This window comes from Podarcis bocagei, assembly GCF_964188305.1.
Source record: "Podarcis bocagei genome assembly, chromosome: 1".
NCBI lineage: Eukaryota > Metazoa > Chordata > Lepidosauria > Squamata > Lacertidae > Podarcis > Podarcis bocagei.
In genome coordinates this window covers 46,249,762-46,268,567 of record NC_138125.1, presented here as the reverse complement: position 1 = coordinate 46,268,567, position 18,806 = coordinate 46,249,762, and the positions used below count along the sequence as shown (strand labels likewise).

The 18,806-nt window shown below is 44.0% G+C and overlaps 1 protein-coding gene across 1 annotated transcript in view; it reads left to right on the top strand.

Moving 5' to 3' along the window:
* LOC308594851 (cytosolic phospholipase A2 epsilon-like) overlaps positions 1–18,806 on the top strand; it is a 40,084-nt gene that overhangs the window by 12,762 nt on the left and 8,516 nt on the right. The window contains exons 3-15 of the mRNA XM_081208296.1: positions 572–708; positions 1,942–2,073; positions 3,821–3,861; positions 5,767–5,809; positions 7,153–7,207; positions 8,358–8,515; positions 9,225–9,302; positions 10,406–10,443; positions 11,951–12,110; positions 12,562–12,698; positions 14,040–14,262; positions 16,278–16,392; positions 18,521–18,658. Coding sequence (XP_081064422.1) covers positions 572–708; positions 1,942–2,073; positions 3,821–3,861; positions 5,767–5,809; positions 7,153–7,207; positions 8,358–8,515; positions 9,225–9,302; positions 10,406–10,443; positions 11,951–12,110; positions 12,562–12,698; positions 14,040–14,262; positions 16,278–16,392; positions 18,521–18,658 — 1,455 coding nt within the window. The remainder of the gene's footprint in view (positions 1–571; positions 709–1,941; positions 2,074–3,820; positions 3,862–5,766; positions 5,810–7,152; positions 7,208–8,357; positions 8,516–9,224; positions 9,303–10,405; positions 10,444–11,950; positions 12,111–12,561; positions 12,699–14,039; positions 14,263–16,277; positions 16,393–18,520; positions 18,659–18,806) is intronic.

Genomic DNA, 18,806 nt, shown 5'->3' with positions numbered 1-18,806 from the left:
GATCAGGATTTTTTTTTTGGGGGGGGTGCCAAGTGCTAAAATCCCACCCTGTGCTAAGGTCCCAATTGGATTGTGTTCATAGTACAGTGGTACCTCAGGTTAAGTACTTAATTCGTTCCAGAGGTCTGTTCTTAACCTGAAACTGTTCTTAACCTGAAGCACCATTTTAGCTAGTGGGGCCTCCTGCTGCCGTTGCGCCGCTGGAGCACGATTTCTGTTCTCATCCTGAAGCAAAGTTCCTAACCTGAAGCAGTATTTCTGGGTTAGCGGAGTCTGTAACCTGAAGCGTATGTAACCTGAAGTGTATGTAACCCGAGGTACCACTGTACTGGTTATTTCTGCCAGAAAAACCCTGTATTCAACCTGACATGACTATCTGAATTTATATATAATAAGCACAGCTTAAACACTGCACTGATAGTTAAATCCTAAGCATATTTACTCAGAAGGAAGACTCACAGAACTCATTTGGAGTCATTCCAAAATTTAACATGCTTAGGCTTGTGCTGTAAATACTTATGAGTTGCACATTGCTATTTTATTGCTAAAAAAATCACATCTTTTGCAATAGTAACCCAGTCTGATTGCTACGTGACTTTGTGGATGCCTACTGCTTCAGTGAAAAAGACTAGGACCCAGACCGTGAAGGACAACAAAGACCCGGTGTGGAATGAAACATTTCACTTTAGGATTCAAAATGAAGTAAAGGTAAGGAGCTGTGCCAACGCTCTTAAACAGGAATTGCTACTTATTTAGGCAATCACAGAAGCAGAGGACTGGGAACTGCACAGGTGTCACTTAAAAGCAGGGACATCACTATGGAGATACTCCCAATATTTACTCCTCTTCCCAAGTGTTAACATAATACAAATTCAAACAGGACTGTTCTACTTTCTGGGAGATGACACATACATAATATTAAACGGTTAAAAGTTTAGAACAGGAATTACCCCTGGATTGACCTCCTTGGATGGGGATGAGGAACCCATAGCCCTTCAGATGTCGTTGGACTACAACTTCCATAATCTTTGACCATTGACCATAATGACTGTGGCTGATGGGAGTTGGAGACCAACAATATCTGAAGGGTCACTGATTTCCCATCCTCACCTCTGGGGTGAGGCATGTGTTACTGTGACAAACATCTTCAGCGTAGTGAGGATGGTTATACCAGTCAGGGCCTTGGTTGGGAGCAGGGCAAATCTGAGCTGGATGAAGGTTAAGTTCACAGCTGGCACTAAGATAAATTGAAGTTCTTATCCCAGCAAGGGCCCAGGAAAGATTGGAAGGTTTATATCCTCTAAGGCAGATCCTCTGTTTTCCTGGTCATCTTCTGGATCACAAGATGTCCTCCTTTGGCTTCTCCCTCCTCCTGAGAAAAAACCCAGCTATTGAAATCCTACGGCTGTTGGATAAGTACCCCTCCACTGACTGTGGATGTCTTGCTGGACTATCTGTTTTGAGGGGTTAGAAGAAAAGAGGGAGAGTCTGGATCAAGGGGAAGAAGGTCCAGAAAGGGGCAGCACAGTACATTCTGATGCCTGAGGCCAAAGACCCATTTGAAGCTGAAGGACAGTGGATTGGCACTGAATCCTTCTGCACTAGTGGTGGGACAATTTTATTCACTACAGCTGAGGGCAGCAGTCTGGCTTAGGAGTTGCAGGGCAAGCCATGTGGTGTGCATACAGCTCAGTCCGCTGACACCTTTCTATTGCTTCCTGTCCACCAGTATTTGCCACCTGAAGTACTGCCTCACTCTGACTATTGGTAGGGCCAGCCCTGAGTTCAGGTCTGGGGTGGGGGACATCAGACTGCTCAGTTGTGAGCTCTTTGGGGTCTTTGGTGCTCCTGGAGTCCCACTCCTTTTCCTTGGATGAGGTGCCCCTAGACAGAGAGGCTAGTCTATGAGAGGTTCTAAAGTTCTTCTCTGGATTTCTCTAGAACATTCTGGAGCTTAAAGTTACTGATGAAGATAAGCATACTGCAGATGACCATCTCCTCACTGTTTTCTTTGATGTTTCTAAAATCCAACTTGGTGAAACAACCCGCCTGAGCTTTCAGCTGAATCCAAAAGTGAGTACTGCAAATAAAAAACAGGCTGTGGAAAACAAATCCACATTTCTCTCAATTTTCAATGAATTTCCCTTTCAGCTATTAAGCAATGGCACCATATAAAAGAATTACACTTGCTTTGAATACACAGACAACAACAAAAGAGTTTTGTGGCACCTTAAGGACTGACAAATTTTATCATAGCATAAGCGTTTGTGAACTAGAGTGCACTTCATTAGATGCATGAAGTGTGTGTGTGTGTGTGTGTGTATATACACACACACAAAAAACATATGTACTTGGGTATAAAAGAAGAAGAAGAATCTAAAGGCTAAAGTTAAATGGCAATAAAATGGAAAAAAGTATAGCCTGATAATTCAGTTAGTTTAAAATTATGCAAACCTACCCTTCACAACAACTATGGTTAGTTATTTTGGCATTACTTAGCTGTGGAAATATAGTTACAGATAGGTAGCTATTTTATTTTTATTGTGGAAATATAGTGAGATCTTAAATGTATGCAAAACAAGCTCGGTGACCCTTCACAGCAGTGGCTGTTGATAAACAAATCATCCACCTATAGAGGATTACATATCTAATTGACCTAATTGAATACAGTGGTACCTTGGTTTACGAACTTAATCCGTTCCTGAAGTCCGTTCTTAAACCGAATCTGTTCTTAAACTGAGGCACGCTTTCCCTAACGAGGCCTCTCACCGCTGGTGCCCTTCCACCATTTGGTTTCCATTTGGAGACGGAGGTAAAGTTCACAAACCGGAACACTGCTTCCAGTTTTGCAGAGTTCGTAAACCAAATTGTTCGTAAACAAGTTCTTAAATTGAGGTACCACTGTAGAAATAAACATTTTGATACTGAATACACCAGTGATTCCCATATCAAACATGTAAAGTATGAACAGTATGTGTGTTTCTTTAAACATCTGAGTCCAGTCAAGACAAGGCAATGTACACTAGGACCCAAACCCAAAGAGTGCTAGTCACACTCAAGTCCCATTGAATTAAATGTGGCTAATTGTTTTTGACTAAAATTAAAGGGATTTGAGTTCTATATTTTTTTCCTATTGGGACTGCAGCCAAAGCTGCTTGGGCATCACCAGTGCTTCCATGTGGTATGGAGAGCAAGCTGTCTTGGGACATAATTGGGCAAGGCACATCAGCACGGCCTTTTGTTAGTAAGATCCCACCTACCCCCTGGTCAATGGCTCCCGCAGTGGACCTGAGAGGTATAGCCTAGGGACAGCTGAATAATCTTTACCAAAATGCTTATTTTTAGGGGAAACTGCTTGCAAAGATGTGTATATTAGTCAAAGCTGCATTTAAAAATGTGTTTATTAGCAGAAATCCACACTAAAATGCTGACAAATTTCCAAGAGGATTAAAAAATAATAATCTCAAGTTTCTGCAGACATGTGGAGAACTGGATTTATGACTGGAAAGATGAGAAACTGAGAAAACCAAAATGGTCAGGTCCTTCCATCCCTAGCTGCCTCTGAGGTGACTTGGCTTCTCAGTCCTGCCCCCTGACTTCCACTCATTGAGGGTGGACTTCTGAGTTGCAGAAGGAAGTTGTAACCCTGGCTGGACAGGATTCTAGCTCCTATGGAATATTATGCTCCTAGTCTTCCATAGCATGAATGTCCACAACTCAGGGCATGGACTCCCTTCACTTAAGTAATGTGTGAAGTGGGCTTATTATTCAAGGGAATGTGTGAACATGCCGTCACTGTTTTTGCTTTTTAAACTTTCAGGGTAAGGAGGAACTAGAAGTTGAATTCACAATGGAGAGCAGGTAAGAACAACTGTTGTTGCACATACCATTAACAAAACTGCCATGCAAAAAATAAAATAAAATGCAGCATTGATAAAGAGCTTGCCTTGTATCTCTCTTGGTACAAAACCTTTACTATATATCTAACTAGGTATTGCTGATGGTGTGTATTCATATTCTGTTATTGGGGAAATAATGGTCACTGAAGGATCGATGTGGCATAGCAGGGGCTAACATATTGATGGGGATATAGTAGCATTTGCTAAAGGGCTTCAGCACTGGCAATTTATAGGGAGGCTATTGAAGGCATCAAGGAGATTGCATGATAGAACTACTCCTTTACTGTTTCACCTCAGTCGACAGATGGAGAAACCTTGTGACTGGATGCTCCATATAAAACTCCTTGCATACAGAAAACTAGAGATCAGGGAGAAGAGTTCCTGCACAGCATGTGCCATGATATTCCTGATCCAGAGCTTCACATGTTCTACAGCAGTATTTCCCAACTTTGGGTCTCCAGCAGTTTGGGACTACACCTCCCATCATCCCTAGCTAGCAAGACCAATGGTCAGAGATGATGGGAATTGTAGTCTGAAAGCAGCTGGAGATCCAAGGTTGGGAAACACCGCTCTGCAGCATTTTATAGGGCTCCTCTACAACCAGTCTTCTCTGTTCACTTCCATGGAGAGTCAACTCATTCTTGTACATACAACTTCTGTTTTATCTAAATGAATGGAAAAGCTGCTCTTGTGGGTGGGGAAGCTCTGTGTGGGCACCGGAGCTGTCATATGTGTAAATATGGTAAGGAAAGATGCCAGTGAGAGACAGGTGGCCCAGGGGTTGCCTCAGAGCGCACAGCTCCAATTTGTAGCATATGCCAGCCATGCGCTCAAGTCTCGTCCACCATATGGTTGTTCCCAGGAAGGGAGATTCATCCCATAATCTGCTTGTCCTGATTCATGTAGGTAGCCGTGTTGGTCTGACACAGTCAATATATATATATAAATAAATAAAAATTGTCCAGTAGCACCTTAGAGACCAACTAAGTTTGTTTTGGGTATGAGCTTTCGTGTGCATGCACACTTCTTCAGATACACTGAAACAGAAGTCACCAGACCCTTATATATAGTGGGAGGGTGGGGTGGGGTTTTTCTCAGGAGGGTAGTAGGAGATGGGTGATTGACTCAGTGGGTATGGTAAACCTGTTGACCACTGTTAACGACTGCAATTAGTGCTACAGGAAAAAGCAAGGGAGAGTATGCAGATGATTAGCATATTTAGCATTGTAATATGCTTGTCCTGAGTTTTTGTTACTTGATGCAATTGGTTTAGCCAGAAGTTCCACGTTACTTGGAAGTCTGCTTGTTTAATTGCTTTTCCAGCTTTCCTTTAGGCCCCTCACACTGATGTGTCCTTTGGAACGAGCATTTCAGAGAGGCTCCCCAATTCCTGGCATCTCCCCCTCTCCTGTTGTTCGCTGTCTTGGGCATCCTCCTGAGCTCATAGCCCTCCCCTCACTGGAAAGCACACCGTTCTTGGGGAAGGGCGGCAGCTCAGTGGTAGAGCATCTGCTTGGCATGCAGAAGGTCTCAAGTTCAATCTCCAGCATCTCCAAGTAGGACTGGGAATGCCCCCTGTCTGAAACCTGGGGAGCTGCTGCCAGTCAGTACAGACAATACCCAGTATCAGGCAGCTTCCAATGTACCTGAAGAACTCCCAAGCTGAGTCAGGATGCTGCCCATGCTGGGGATGGCATGTCCCTTCTTGGCCTGGTTTTGTGAATATTTGGCTGTGCCAAACAAGTTGTGGAGCCACTAGGAAGCCGCAAAAGACACAGAAGCTTTCAAATGAGAAAACAAAATACAAATAAAATGCCATCCTTACAGTTACTGGAAGAGTATAATTTTCTTTTCTTTTACCTTTCAGCCCAGATGTCCCAGAGAAGATATTTACTAATGGAGTTTTAGTGGTAAGTTTATTCATTCTGTTTCTTTATCTGACCAGCTAGTAGAGCTTAGGTCTATAAAGTGCAGGCACTCAAATTCTGCATACCTAAACACAACTTTCCTGTGCGTGACAAGCTGGAACTGGAATTTGTGCTACTTAGCTCTCCCACTCAATTTCCTCAAGGTGAGAAAGCTCAGACTGGAACAGAGAAGCTTGGTTACAGTTGCCACACTCCACCTCGCATTCCACCATCAGATGAGTGCCACCAAGTGGTAAAAATCAAAGCATGCTATCCCTGCCACCTTCATACTGAAGCTTCCTAAAACACTGAGATTGGGACATGCCAGTTGATTTAAGCTTCTGTGTGCCTAACATTTCCCCCTGCACTGCCTAGAGAATTTAACAGACTCCAACATGTGCTGGCAGAATATTCATAACTATAAAACCGTGTTACATTGTTGGTGCAGAGGTGAGGAACTGCTGAGCTGCAGGGTGTTGTTGGACTACAACTCCCATTATCCCTGGCAATTAGTCATACTGGCTGGGGCTTATGGGAGCTAGATATCAGCAGCTTCCCCCATTCCTGCCCTAATGGATATTGCCAGTAGATTGACAGATTGCAAGGCAGTCTAGAATTCCTTTCTTTGGGGGTTGGGAGTATCGGAGCCAGGGGGCAGGATTTGTTTCCACAGTAATAAAGTCCCCAAGTGCTGTGGTAATATTTTTTCCATAAGTGTGAACATCCACCAATAAATTCTGACTTACCCTGAATTTTGTTCCTTTCCTAACAGTCTTTTCAGCTGCATCCTATTTACTTGGCTCATTGTGGATGAGCAAATAATTCATTAAATTTATAAGAGAGATTACATTTTATGTAATGCTACATTGCATATACAGTGGTACCTCTGGCTGCAAATGGGATCCATTCCGGACGCCTGTTCGCAACATGAAAAGAGCGCAACCCGCAGCAGCGCGTCTGCGCACGCATGGGTTGCGATTCACCGCTTCTGCACATGCGCGTGACATCATTTTGCGTGTCTGCGCATGCACGAGCGGCGAAACCCGGAAGTAACCCTTTCCGGTACTTCCAGGTTGCCGCGGGACATTACCTGAAAGATCGTAACATGAAGCAAACTTAACATGAGGTATGACTGTAGTACTCAGAGAAGCCAGAGTTAAATCTATCTGAACACATAACCTTTGACCTGGTAGGTTTAAGTGTGGGGACTAGCTGTGGCTAAAATTAAGCCCAAGTTTATTACATTTGCATCATAATAGCACCTTACATAGCAAAACCAGGCTGCGGCATAAAAATCTATATTTGTTCTAAATTCACTCTTTGATTCTAATTTTTATCCTTTACAGGCACGTGAAGTTGCCTGTTTGGAAGTTCAAATAGATGGGGGAAGAAGGAAAACAGGTAATTTTTAATTGGGGTAGGGGGAGTGCCTTAGTTCAGTGGGAGGGCAGTGGTACACCCAGTTCAGTCCCTGGCATCCCAAGTTATTGTTGGGATAATCTCCTGTCTGAAGCCCCAGAGAACTGCTGCCAGCCGGGATGAACAATAAAGAGCTAGATGGACCAATGGTGTATGGCAGCTTTCCATGTGTATATGTAATATAATAAAATAAGAACTAGCTAGTGTTTTGTCGGCCTCTCTGCAAGCTAGCTGGTGTCGCCTCCATGCCTAGTCTTTACTGAATTGCTGTGAAGTCATAGAACATTCATGACCATTTTAACTGTAGTCCTATTCAGGCATTATGCCTGAACACAAAACCTCCACACTAGTACCCAATGCTTCTCTGTATCGAGCAGAGAAAGTCTGCAAGAGGGGATTTTACTTAACATGAGTAGAACCCTCTATATCAGTGTTTCCCAAACTTGGGTCTCCAGCTGTTTTTTTGGACTACAATTCCCATCATCCCTGACCACTGGTCCTGCTAGCTATGGATGATGGGAGTTGTAGTCCAGAAAAAGTTGGAGACCCAAGTTTGGAAAACACGGCTCTACATGATAGGGAAGAAGAGTTTGGATTTGATATCCCGCTTTATCACTACCCGAAGGAGTCTCAAAGCGGCTAACATTCTCCTTTCCCTTCCTCCCCCACAACAAACACTCTGTGAGGTGAGTGGGGCTGAGAGACTTCAAAGAAGTGTGACTAGCCCAAGGTCACCCAGCAGCTGCATATGGAGGAGCAGGGACGCAAACCCAGTTCACCAGATTATGAGTCTATCGCTCTGAACCACTACACCACACTGGCTCTCTGCTGACCCTGGCAGGAAATAGCTTTCAATTCCTTTCCCCTGGTTCCTTCAAAATCTGCTGCAGTGGGTTGGAGGAAATCTGAATACTGCCTCCTTTCCCCTTTTGTGAGGGTTCTCCTCTGTTGCAGCGCCATCACTTCTGCAAACAGGAGGTGACCTTCCATTCGCAAAAAGGGTACAGTGGGTCCCAGGCTGCTTCCAGCATCTATAGCCTATTTATGAAAGCCATTTTAAATCATTTTTTTTTGGGAGAGATTATTAACATATAGATCTCTGTATTGCTTCCCCACCACCACCTTTCTGTAGAAAGAAAATTCACTCTTTCCGTGGGGGGATCCCATGAAGAAGCTCAAAACCTCACGTTGCGCACCTGGCTTTGCCGTGCTGCTCCTGCTAAATTTCACTACATCAAATATAACCAATCAGAATTGGATATTGAACTGCCGAGGAGACAGCTTCTTACGGTATGTTGGGTTTTTTTGGCTCCGTAATAAGGCTGAGGGGAGGCTGAGCCACAGACATTCGTCAGGTAGGAGCCAGGAAACACCAGAGGTGAGAGCTGAGGCGATGAAGCCAGAGGACACACCAAGAGGCACAATAAGTCAGTGCTGGGCAAGACTATCCTTGCCAGCTTGTATTGAAAACCTTTACAGAGAAGCCCTTCCTGGTGAAGAGAGCCATGGCCAGTCTTGGGTGGGCCAGGACATTTCAGTACAGTAACTGGGAACTCTTCAAGTCAGTCGCGGAGGAAGGGGTTTCGGTACCTGGGATGGCGGGGGTGTGGTACGTCGCCAGTGGGGGCGTGGCACGTCACACGCGGGGTGTGTGGCATGTCACCCATGCGAGCTTCCCAATGGGGTGGTGCCTACCTGTGTGAACGTCCCAAGGGGGTGGCGTCCGCCTGAGTGAGCGTCATGCCAATGGGGCGGCACCTGCCCACCCAAGTGTCCCAAGGGGGAGGTGCCTGTCCATGGCGATGTAACCCCCCCCCAGGCTGGCACCTGGGGCAAACCATCCCCCTGCCCCCTTCCTCTCCCACTGCTTCAAGTGCCCAGGGAGACACTTTACCCTCATGGTAGCTGGTTCCTAGTTTTAGATTAAGGAGCCCCTGAAAGAAAATATCAACTGCTTTAGATGATTTTCTCCTAGTGATAAATTTCATTTTATATGCAGGCCTCCTCAGAGACGAATGAGTCAGCAACTGTTCCCCTGAACACTCTTCCTATCAAAGAGCAAGTGACAATACCACCGGTGAGACTGCCTATTGACTCCTAGGGATACCCCCCCCCCCCGCATTAACACTTTTTTCAAATAATGGGACAATATTAAGTGCATTCACACCAAAAAAAACCCATCCCATGTTAACTCTTTCTTGTCATTCACTTGAGGTAAAGCTTTCCTATGAATGTGGTCCACATTGTCTGATTTATATTTAGCTAGAGTATGAATTATATTAATGCTTTTGGCACATTTCAGCACCAAATGCAGGGCACATGGATAAGAAAGTTTCACAATTTCCTGCCTGCCATAAATTATGGTGTAAACTAATCCATACTTTCATTATCACTCAAACCAAGGCAGTTCATATTTATTTAATTTGCTTGATTTGAAAACAGACTTTTTATCTCCCCCCCTCCCCTTTCTCTCTTTACAAATGAAGATCTGTAGTTATAAAACTGCTCTTATCCCAAGTTCATGTTCATCACCCAGTAGATATTTTATCTATTACCATCACCAGTTTTTAACTTCATAATAAGGAGCCGATTGGTTCTTTCATTATTTGGGCCGTTGTATCAATGCATTGTTCTATTTTGATATTCTGATCTACTTAAAAATACAGTTTTGGGAATGCAGGTCCAATTCTGCATGGTTAACAGGAAGATGGCAATTGCCACCTACAGTACATGTATTTTGGGTTACTTTTGGGGAGGAGTAAAACCACAGAGGAATTTAAATACTTTCTGGAACAGACAGAAATGAATACTCAAATGTCCCTTGGTACTTAAAAATATATCTTCAAGCTGAACTGAACTTAATATCTCTCCACCCAGCATTTGCAGAACCTTCTGTCCACTAATGAAGGGAGATCATTTTTGCATCTTTTGGGGTGTTTGCCACCCAGCAGTTCCTTGTATTTCTATTTAAGCAAAAGATGGTAATAATCCCTCAGCATCTCATTAAAGTGTACATTTTAAAAAACAAATGTTCATCCAAGCTTTGGCCTCTCCCACCAAATGTTTGCCCCCTCCCTTACTCTCTTTTTTGGGGGAAGGGTCTTCCCCCAGACATTCAAAATTCAAATGTAAACATTCAGTTCATCCCTCATGTATGTATTTTTGATTATTATTTTCCAGAACAAAACATTTGATTTGAGCGTGAAGTCAAAAGACTGGTAAGAAAACCTCTTCTAAACCTGAGCCTCCCCAGTCACATGTATTTCCCCTCACTCCTTAACTACTTTGCTTCTATATGGAATCTCACAAACCTATGATGTTTTGAATGTCTGGCTTGAGGTGAATTAACACCAAGAACCATTATGTGTGAATGTAAGAAATACATGCATCTTCAAAGCAATCTGGTACCAAGTTTTTTAAAACCATTTGTTGTCCAGGTGATCTGTCTTGAGAAACAGTTCTTAAAATGCTTAGCAATTACATGGACCAAATGAGACACAATCCAGCTGTTATGCACTATGATTTCTATACGTTTAAGCACACTTATTTACCTTCTGGATTCTGTCCATTGCATTTAAGTGTGTCAGATTTTAACAAAACCACATTATGGGCATTGCTCAGAAAACATTGCTCCCCGGAATCATATGCTCAGCCTTCCCTCCCCTTTCTTTTTTCCATAGAAACCTTGAGCTTGAGCCTCCACTTCCCTGCCTTTTTATTTACATCCTGCTTGCTTATACAGCCAGCACCACACACCTGCTCCAGGAGGTGGCACTGCTGTCAGATTCCTCCTCCTCGGTCTCCGTGTTGCTGTTGTAAAACTAACCCATTGGGGAAGAGGGTGGAGACGTAACCTGGGTAGAGCAACAGCATAAATTTAAGGCTCATCCAGCACACACTCAAAGCACATGACTTCCCCCAAATAATCTTGGGAACTGTGGTTTAAGGGAACTGTGGGGGTTGTAACTTTGTGAGGGGGAAATTATGGTTCCCAGGATTCTTTGCAGGGAGTCATGTGCCTTAAATGTACATTTGATGTGTTGTAAAGGTATGGTATGGGGACGCGGGTGGCGCTGTGGGTTAAACCACAGAGCCTAGGGCTTGCCGATCAGAAGGTCGGCGGTTCGAATCCTTGCGACGGGGTGAGCTCCCGTTGCTCGGTCCCAGCTTCTGCCAACCTAGCAGTTCGAAAGCACCTCAAAGTGCAAATAGATAAATAGGTACCACTCTGGTGAGAAGGTAAACGGCGTTTCCGTGCGCTGCTCTGGTTCGCTAGAAGTGGCTTAGTCATGCTGGCCACATGACCCGGAATCTGTATGCCGGCTCCCTCAGCCAATAAAGCGAGATGAGCACCGCAACCCCAGAGTCGGTCACTACTGGACCTAACAGTCAGGGGTCCCTTTACCTTTACCTTTTAAAGGTATGGCGTTGGTTAGTTCTGCCTGTCATTGGCTCTGGTTCCTCTTCCTGTTTGCTTTCCGTTGTCAGCACCGTTGGACAGCAGCCACCTCTGACAGCAACCTATTCAGTTTGTATAAAAATCAGCTTATGGTTCAGCATGAGGTAGGGGCAAGACTGCTACTGCTGCATTCTACCCTGATGGTTAGGGGGGGAAAACATTGTGCACACACATGTGCACACTCAAGCAAATGTTTCTTTGATAGATTGCAGCCAGCAGATGTAGCAGGCTTTAAAACTGTCTGCGTAAATTTCTCTTGGCCTTAGGACTCAGGGCTTGCTTTTTAAAAGGCCGAAAAGTCTTGATGTGCGTCTAGGATATGATCTGTGCTCAGATGAAAAGAATTTCCTACAGAAACGGAAGAAAGTGGTTGCTGCTACTCTGAAAAGTCTTCTTCATTTAGACCAAGACCTGAAAGACCATGAAGTAAGTGGATCACAAGAGTGCCATTTTCTCCCTACAGATCTTGGTATCTAGTGCTGCACTTAAGCATTTTTAGACTCTGGTTTTATGATGGGAAATTGGCTCTGTGGTGTTAGTCCTGTGTATTTCTTCACTACTACAAAATGTTGTGACCCAGTCTTGCTGCATCTTAGAACCTTCTGCTTATCCTTCTAATGAGGCCCTGGACTTATTTATTAAATGAAGTTTTAACATGCCTTTCAGAATACATTATGCTGCCAGGGCAGTTTATGTGTCAGCAAATCAATACAGTAACATTATACAAAAGTTTTAAAAAAGTTACTCTGCAATCCTATATTTCTTGGGAAGTGGCCATAGGAAACTGGCCTGAGATCTGCAGATGAAGGGCAGTACACAAATTTAATAAATAAAATAATAACCAATAAAAAACTGGTTATTTTCTTGCGCTCAACAGGTGCCTGTGATTGCTGTCACAACTACAGGAGGTGGAATGAGAGCATTAACCGCTATGTATGGCACCCTTTGGGGTCTCCAGAGACTGAAGCTTTTGGACTGTGTTTCGTATATAACAGGCTCATCAGGGACAACATGGTAAGGGATGAGAACTATGATTTGTGTGAGCTACATGTGCTGAAACCCTTCTTCCTATATTGCGTCATTATTTGACTACCAGTGAAATCAGAGGCAATTATTAGTTGATTTCGTAGCATACTGTCACAATTAAGTAGGTGTACATAGTTTCTCCTTTGGCTTTCCACACCAGCAAGGAAGTGCTTAAATTTTTGTGAAACTCCAGAATGCCCTTGGTATTGTGAGTCTATGCAGAATAATTTTTCCTCAGTTGCTCCGTGAGTCAGTTGTTTGGTCAGGTCACAAGGCAGGACTAATAATTTATTACCTGGGAGTGGAGAAATGAGAACAGTGCCTCTCAGTATATGCAAATCCCCCCCCCCTCAATAGCTGAGCGAGTTTATTGGTTTCAAAGAACACAGTGAGCTGAGCCAAATTTCCTAACAGTCTAATACAACACTACATATGCCTGCTCAGGATTAGGCCCCATTGTGTTCAAGGGGGCTTACTCTCAGGTGAATGAGTATAGAATTGCAGACCAAGATGCTAGAAGTTGGCAGGATAGTCTCTTTCCCCCAACCCCCATGTCTGAGCGGGAAGAGTGGGAAGGAGCGTCTCCACCTCCATCTTTCTACCCGGACACTGAGGTCCAATGCCGAGGGCCTTCTGGCGGTTCCCTCACTGCGAGAACCTAAGTTACAGGGAACCAGGCAGAGGGCCTTCTTCGTAGTGGTGCCCTCCCTGTGGAATTCCCTCCCATCAGATGTCAAAGAGAACAACAACTACCAGACTTTTAGTAGACATCTGAAGGCAGCCCTGTTTAGGGAAGCTTTTAATGTTTGATGTATTACAGTATTTTAATATTTTTTTGGAAGCCGCCCAGAGTGGCTGGGGAAGCCCAGCCAGATGGGTGGGGTATAAATTATTATTATTATTATTATTATTAATAATAATAATAATAATAATAATAATAATAATAATAATAATAAATAATTTGTTGATAGTTGATGGGCTGCTGATCTGTGTTTTCTTTTAAAAGGACATTTAAGCTAAACTAAAATTAAATAGCATATTTTAGATGATAGGGTGACTGAATTGTTTTTCCAAAGTTTGTCTCAGTTCAAGCATTCAAAGACAATATGCTTAACTTTCAAAGATAACACCTGCCTACAAAAGTGAGAAAGAGTGGCGGCGGCGGGAGTGAGAGCCCATTTCTTTCGAAATTCCACCCACCCTTTACTAGTGAATGGTTGAAAAAAAAATGTATTGCAAAAGGTTCTGCACAACACTACTTGTTTACTTAACCTGTATTATACAGTCTGGAATAAAAACAAATCATATCTCCTTTCCTTTCTTTTCCAGGACGATGTCAGATTTGTATGAAGATGCTGAATGGTCAAAGAAAGATCTTGGGGAGATCATCAAGAAAGCTCGAATTCAAGCAGCCAAATCTAAAATGAGTGCCTTTTCCCTGGAAAGCCTAAAAGCTTACCATAAGGAGCTATGCCAGAGGACCATAGCAGGATATAAGACATCCTTCATAGACCTTTGGGGACTCATGATCGAAGCCATGCTGAATGATGGGGTATTCTATATGTGTTTGTTTCAGAAATATTATCTGTTTCTTCCTCCAGAATTATTTGTATCATCTGAAGATCTCAGGGCAGAGGAGAATAGAATCAATACTTTGCCAAATTGATGCATAATGTCATCAAAATACACCGTTGCTAAATCTCACTTACCATTCCCCAAAGCAGGGGCGAAATGAGGCTTTATTTCACCGGGTCAAAGTCCCAGTTTGGCACCCCCTATGCACATTTGCGTCCAGGGACGTGGGTGGCACTGTGAGTTAAACCACAGAGCCTAGGACTTGCTGATCAGAAGGTTGGCAGTTCGAATCCCCGTGATGGGGTGAGCTCCTGTTGCTCGGTCCCTGCTCCTGCCAACCTAGCAGTTCGAAAGCATGTCAAAGTGCAAGTAGATAAATAGGTACCGCTATGGCGGGAAGGTAAACGGCGTTTCCGTGCGCTGCTCTGGTTCGCCAGAAGCGGCTTAGTCATACTGGCCACATGACCCAGAAGCTGTACACCGGCTCCCTTGGCCAATAAAATGAGATGAGTGCCGCAACCCCAGAGTCGGTCACGACTGGACCTAATGGTCAGGGGTCCCTTTACCTTTATGCACATTTGCATGCACACACACATAGACTGGGAGCCTCAATGGTGCCCCTCTGGAGGCTTCACCCACACTTGGCTAGTCCCCCCCCCCCATAGCTACAGCTCTGCCAAACGCTCGGGTGAAAAACTACTCCTTGCCTCTGCTGCTTTTCAGGTTTCCTGGTGATGACCACTGATTGCTGCTGAATGCCAGGGTTGGCTCTCAGGTGCTGGACAAAGTCGGGATATTTCTGATGGTTCACTTTATTATTAATCATTTTAGCTCCACACAATTTGCAGTTGGTCCAACAGCCAAAGTCTATTCCCACATTGACTTCAGCAACAAAATTTTTCCCTTTGGATGAGCCAGCTGCTCTTCTTCTCTTGCTTTGCCCTCATGCAAATAGAATAGAATAGAATAGAATAGAATAGAATAGAATAGAATAGAATAAATAAATAAAATAAAATAAAGGCTATACCCTATTCCCCTGTTATAGATGGAATAAAATGGAGTTTTGAGGATGTTGCCTTTGGAAAGTGCAGTCTAAGCAACCATATGTGTCTAGTACAGAGGTGAAATCGCTGCAAACTTTGGTACCCTCTGTATCAGCCTTCCCCAATCTGTTGCCATCCAGACACTGTGGACGGCAACTTCCATCAACACAAGTCAGCATGTCTGCAAGTCAGGGATGATGGGGGTAGTAGCTCAGAGCAAATGAAGGGCAGCAAGTTGGGACAGGCTGTTCTATACTGTCCTTTCATGGCCATTTTTCATGCTGTGCTTTGAATTTATGCTGGATCCTTTAAAAATATGCAATACTTAGGAGGGATTTTTGTTGTGATTGCAACCTGTAGGGACAAGGCCAGCCCTTGCATGATTCACAGGGAGGCAGCTGCCTCAGGCGGCAAGTTCTGAGGGGTGGAAAGTAGATAGGAATCTTGCTGTGTGGTCTGCCCTGCAGCCCCTAAGCTAGCTAGCTTGCTGTCCTAGGGTGCAGTGACCCTGACCCATCACTAGTGATTCAATTACCTGTCTAGTCAGATTTTGTGCACAAAATGGGAAATGCACCAACTTGTCCTTTGCCTCAGGCAGCAAAATGGCTTGGGTTGCTCCTGTGTAGGGAGGAAACATGTAGCCTTGCCGCCTTTAACCTGTATCATGATTGAAATCCCCCCTTAAAGGCAGAAAACTGTTAGCTATTTCATTTATTATTATTGTATTTTTACTGACAGAGAGGGGGAGAGGTGCTTGTGGAATGTTTTACCTCAGGTTTCAAAACAACCCAGACAGCTTTGGGTACTGTGCACCTCGATTTGAGAGCTGGATGATACCATTTGCTGTTCTCCTGAGGCAGCAAAATGTTTGGGGTCAGCCTTGCAAGTTCCTATTTTTCCCAGATAATCAAATATATAATGTGTATTTATTTTCCCTACAAAAACCCAGAACAACCACCATAAACTCTCAGATCAGCGACGAGCATTGAGCCAAGGCCAGAACCCTCTTCCAATCTACCTGGCTTTGAACGTTAAGGACAATGTTACCACAAGAGATTTTAGAGGTAATGTTTTCCCAACCTTTTTCATATTTTAAGATTGTATGGCAAATTACATGGTCAGGTATGCACATATCAGAACCAACAAAAAAGGAAAATTCATCTTCTGGTAACCATACAGAGGACTCAAGCTGAGCTCAAGCAGATGGGCAGCAGCATTATTCTGATCCTTTCCTCCACACCAGGTATAGGGAACCTTTGGCCCTCCAGGTGTGGGCGCTTTTCAGCCACAACTCACCGGAACTCAGTTCTGGCACCTCTCTGATGGGCGCCATTGCCATTATAAGAGAACAAGGGAGGTGTTCATAGGAGTTCCGGCACCTCTTTTTCTAGAAAAATAGCACTGGGCGTGCATCATACCTGGCCATTGGCCTTGTTTTCTAGAATTGATGGAAACTGTTGTTCAGTCACATCTGGAGGATCCAAAGTTCCCACTACATGATACAGCGCTAGCATCCTTCCAGACTGTGATGAAGGATAACTGGTGACACCATCTTATCTTTACCCTACAAGTCATTTATTAGACCTAGAATGGCCACCTGTTGAAACAGGATACTGGATTAGGTGGTCCTTTGACTCAATCCAACAGGGATCTTCATATTTTCTTAACCAACTGTGTAGATTTAAAAGAATTTTCCATTGTCACTGTTTCTGGAAGGGTAGCCATGTTAGTCCGTCTGTCCTGAGGCACCCTTGAAGGCTAAGACACTTATTATGGCATAAGCTTTCATGGACCATTGTTTACTTTATCAGATGTATACAGCATTATTCTGAGTGGCAAGTACATGTGGCATGTATACTTTAGGGAGTGGGGTGTAAAAATGCAGAGAAGTATTGACTGTGATAATTACTTTATTGACAGTGACCATTCACAGTAAAACGGTAGCTGATAATACAAACATCCTAGGATTGGTAAGCCAGTCAACACACACATTGTGATAAAATCCGTTCTGCTATAGCACTGAACCCTTGATGTACCATAATTCAACGGTTGTCCTCTATGTGCACTGTAGGACAGGCAGTGATCCTATATATACACTCCCTGGTGTATCTGCAGTAGAATGCAGCAGTGACACCCTCTTCCTTCTCATGGTGCCACTGCTGCTTGCTGGGATTGGGGACAAGGCAGGGGGAGGCAGCAGCGAGGGCAGGAGAGCTATGGGCCACCCCAACCTGGAGTTCCTCTCATCTCACAGCCTCCTCGTTCTGGAATGTGCAGAGCCACAATCAGGAGGGCACCCTTACTGCTCTGTCCCTTTCACATGCTGCTACTGATGAATGCATAAGGTTGGGGAAACAGAAGGCAGTCACATTGTTTTATACTTTTTAAATACTGCGTATGGCCCACGAGGAAGACATTGGCTTGGAATGTGTCGGGCTGAATAAAACACTTCCTTGTGTCTCTAAATACTTCCTTGTGTATCTTTTGTATTTCCTGTAGGTGTTAAAAAGCAGAAATGAGTTGCAGAATAATAATAATGATAATAATAATAATAATAATAATAATAATAATAATAATAATAATAATAATAAATTTTATTTATATCCCACCCTCCCTAGCCGAAGCCGGGTTCAGGGCGGCTAACAACACTAAAATAGTGCAACATTATAAAAACATTATAAAAATTAATTAAAATCAAAATTGTTGGCAACCATAAACTAAAGTATTGTAAAGATTGCCAAAGGAGGGAGTCAGGCTGTGCCCTAACCAAAGGCCTGGTGGAACAGCTCTGTCTTGCAGGCCCTGCGGAAAGATGTCAAGTCCTGCAGGGCCCTTGTCTCTTGTGACAGAGCGTTCCACCAGGTTGGAGCCGCAGCCGAAAAAGCCCTGGCTCTAGTTGAGGCCAGCCTAACCTCTCTGTGGCCTGGGACCTTCAGGATGTTTTTATTTGAAGACCGTAAGTTCCTCTGTGGGGCATACCAGGAGAGGCGGTCCCGTAGGTACAAGGGTCCTAGGCCCTATAGGGCAGAAGTTGTTATTTAAATACCTAATCGTTTTTGATGAACACAAATTCCTGGGTTAGTCAAAACTGAAAATAAGCATAATCCCCTTGTGTGATTACTTTCAACTGAGAAAGCTTCCCATTCTCTTTCCATAGTATAGTAAATGTGTTGAATGTTGGCTTCCTTGCAGAGTGGGTAGAGTTCACACCATATGAGGCGGGCTTCCTGAAATATGGGGCGTTCGTTCGTGCTGAAGATTTTGGAAGCGAGTTTTTCATGGGGCACCTGATGAAGAAGCTCCCAGAATCAAGGATCTGCTTTATGCAAGGTGACTTTTTATGTCTGGGGTGGGTGGGAGGGAGGACATAACTTGACAAGAAGGTAGGCGATGATGCATTCGGTAATGCGGGTACAGCCTGCACTACTTGGGGGAAAATGGGGAACACTGATGCATATCAGGTTTCTGTTACATTTCC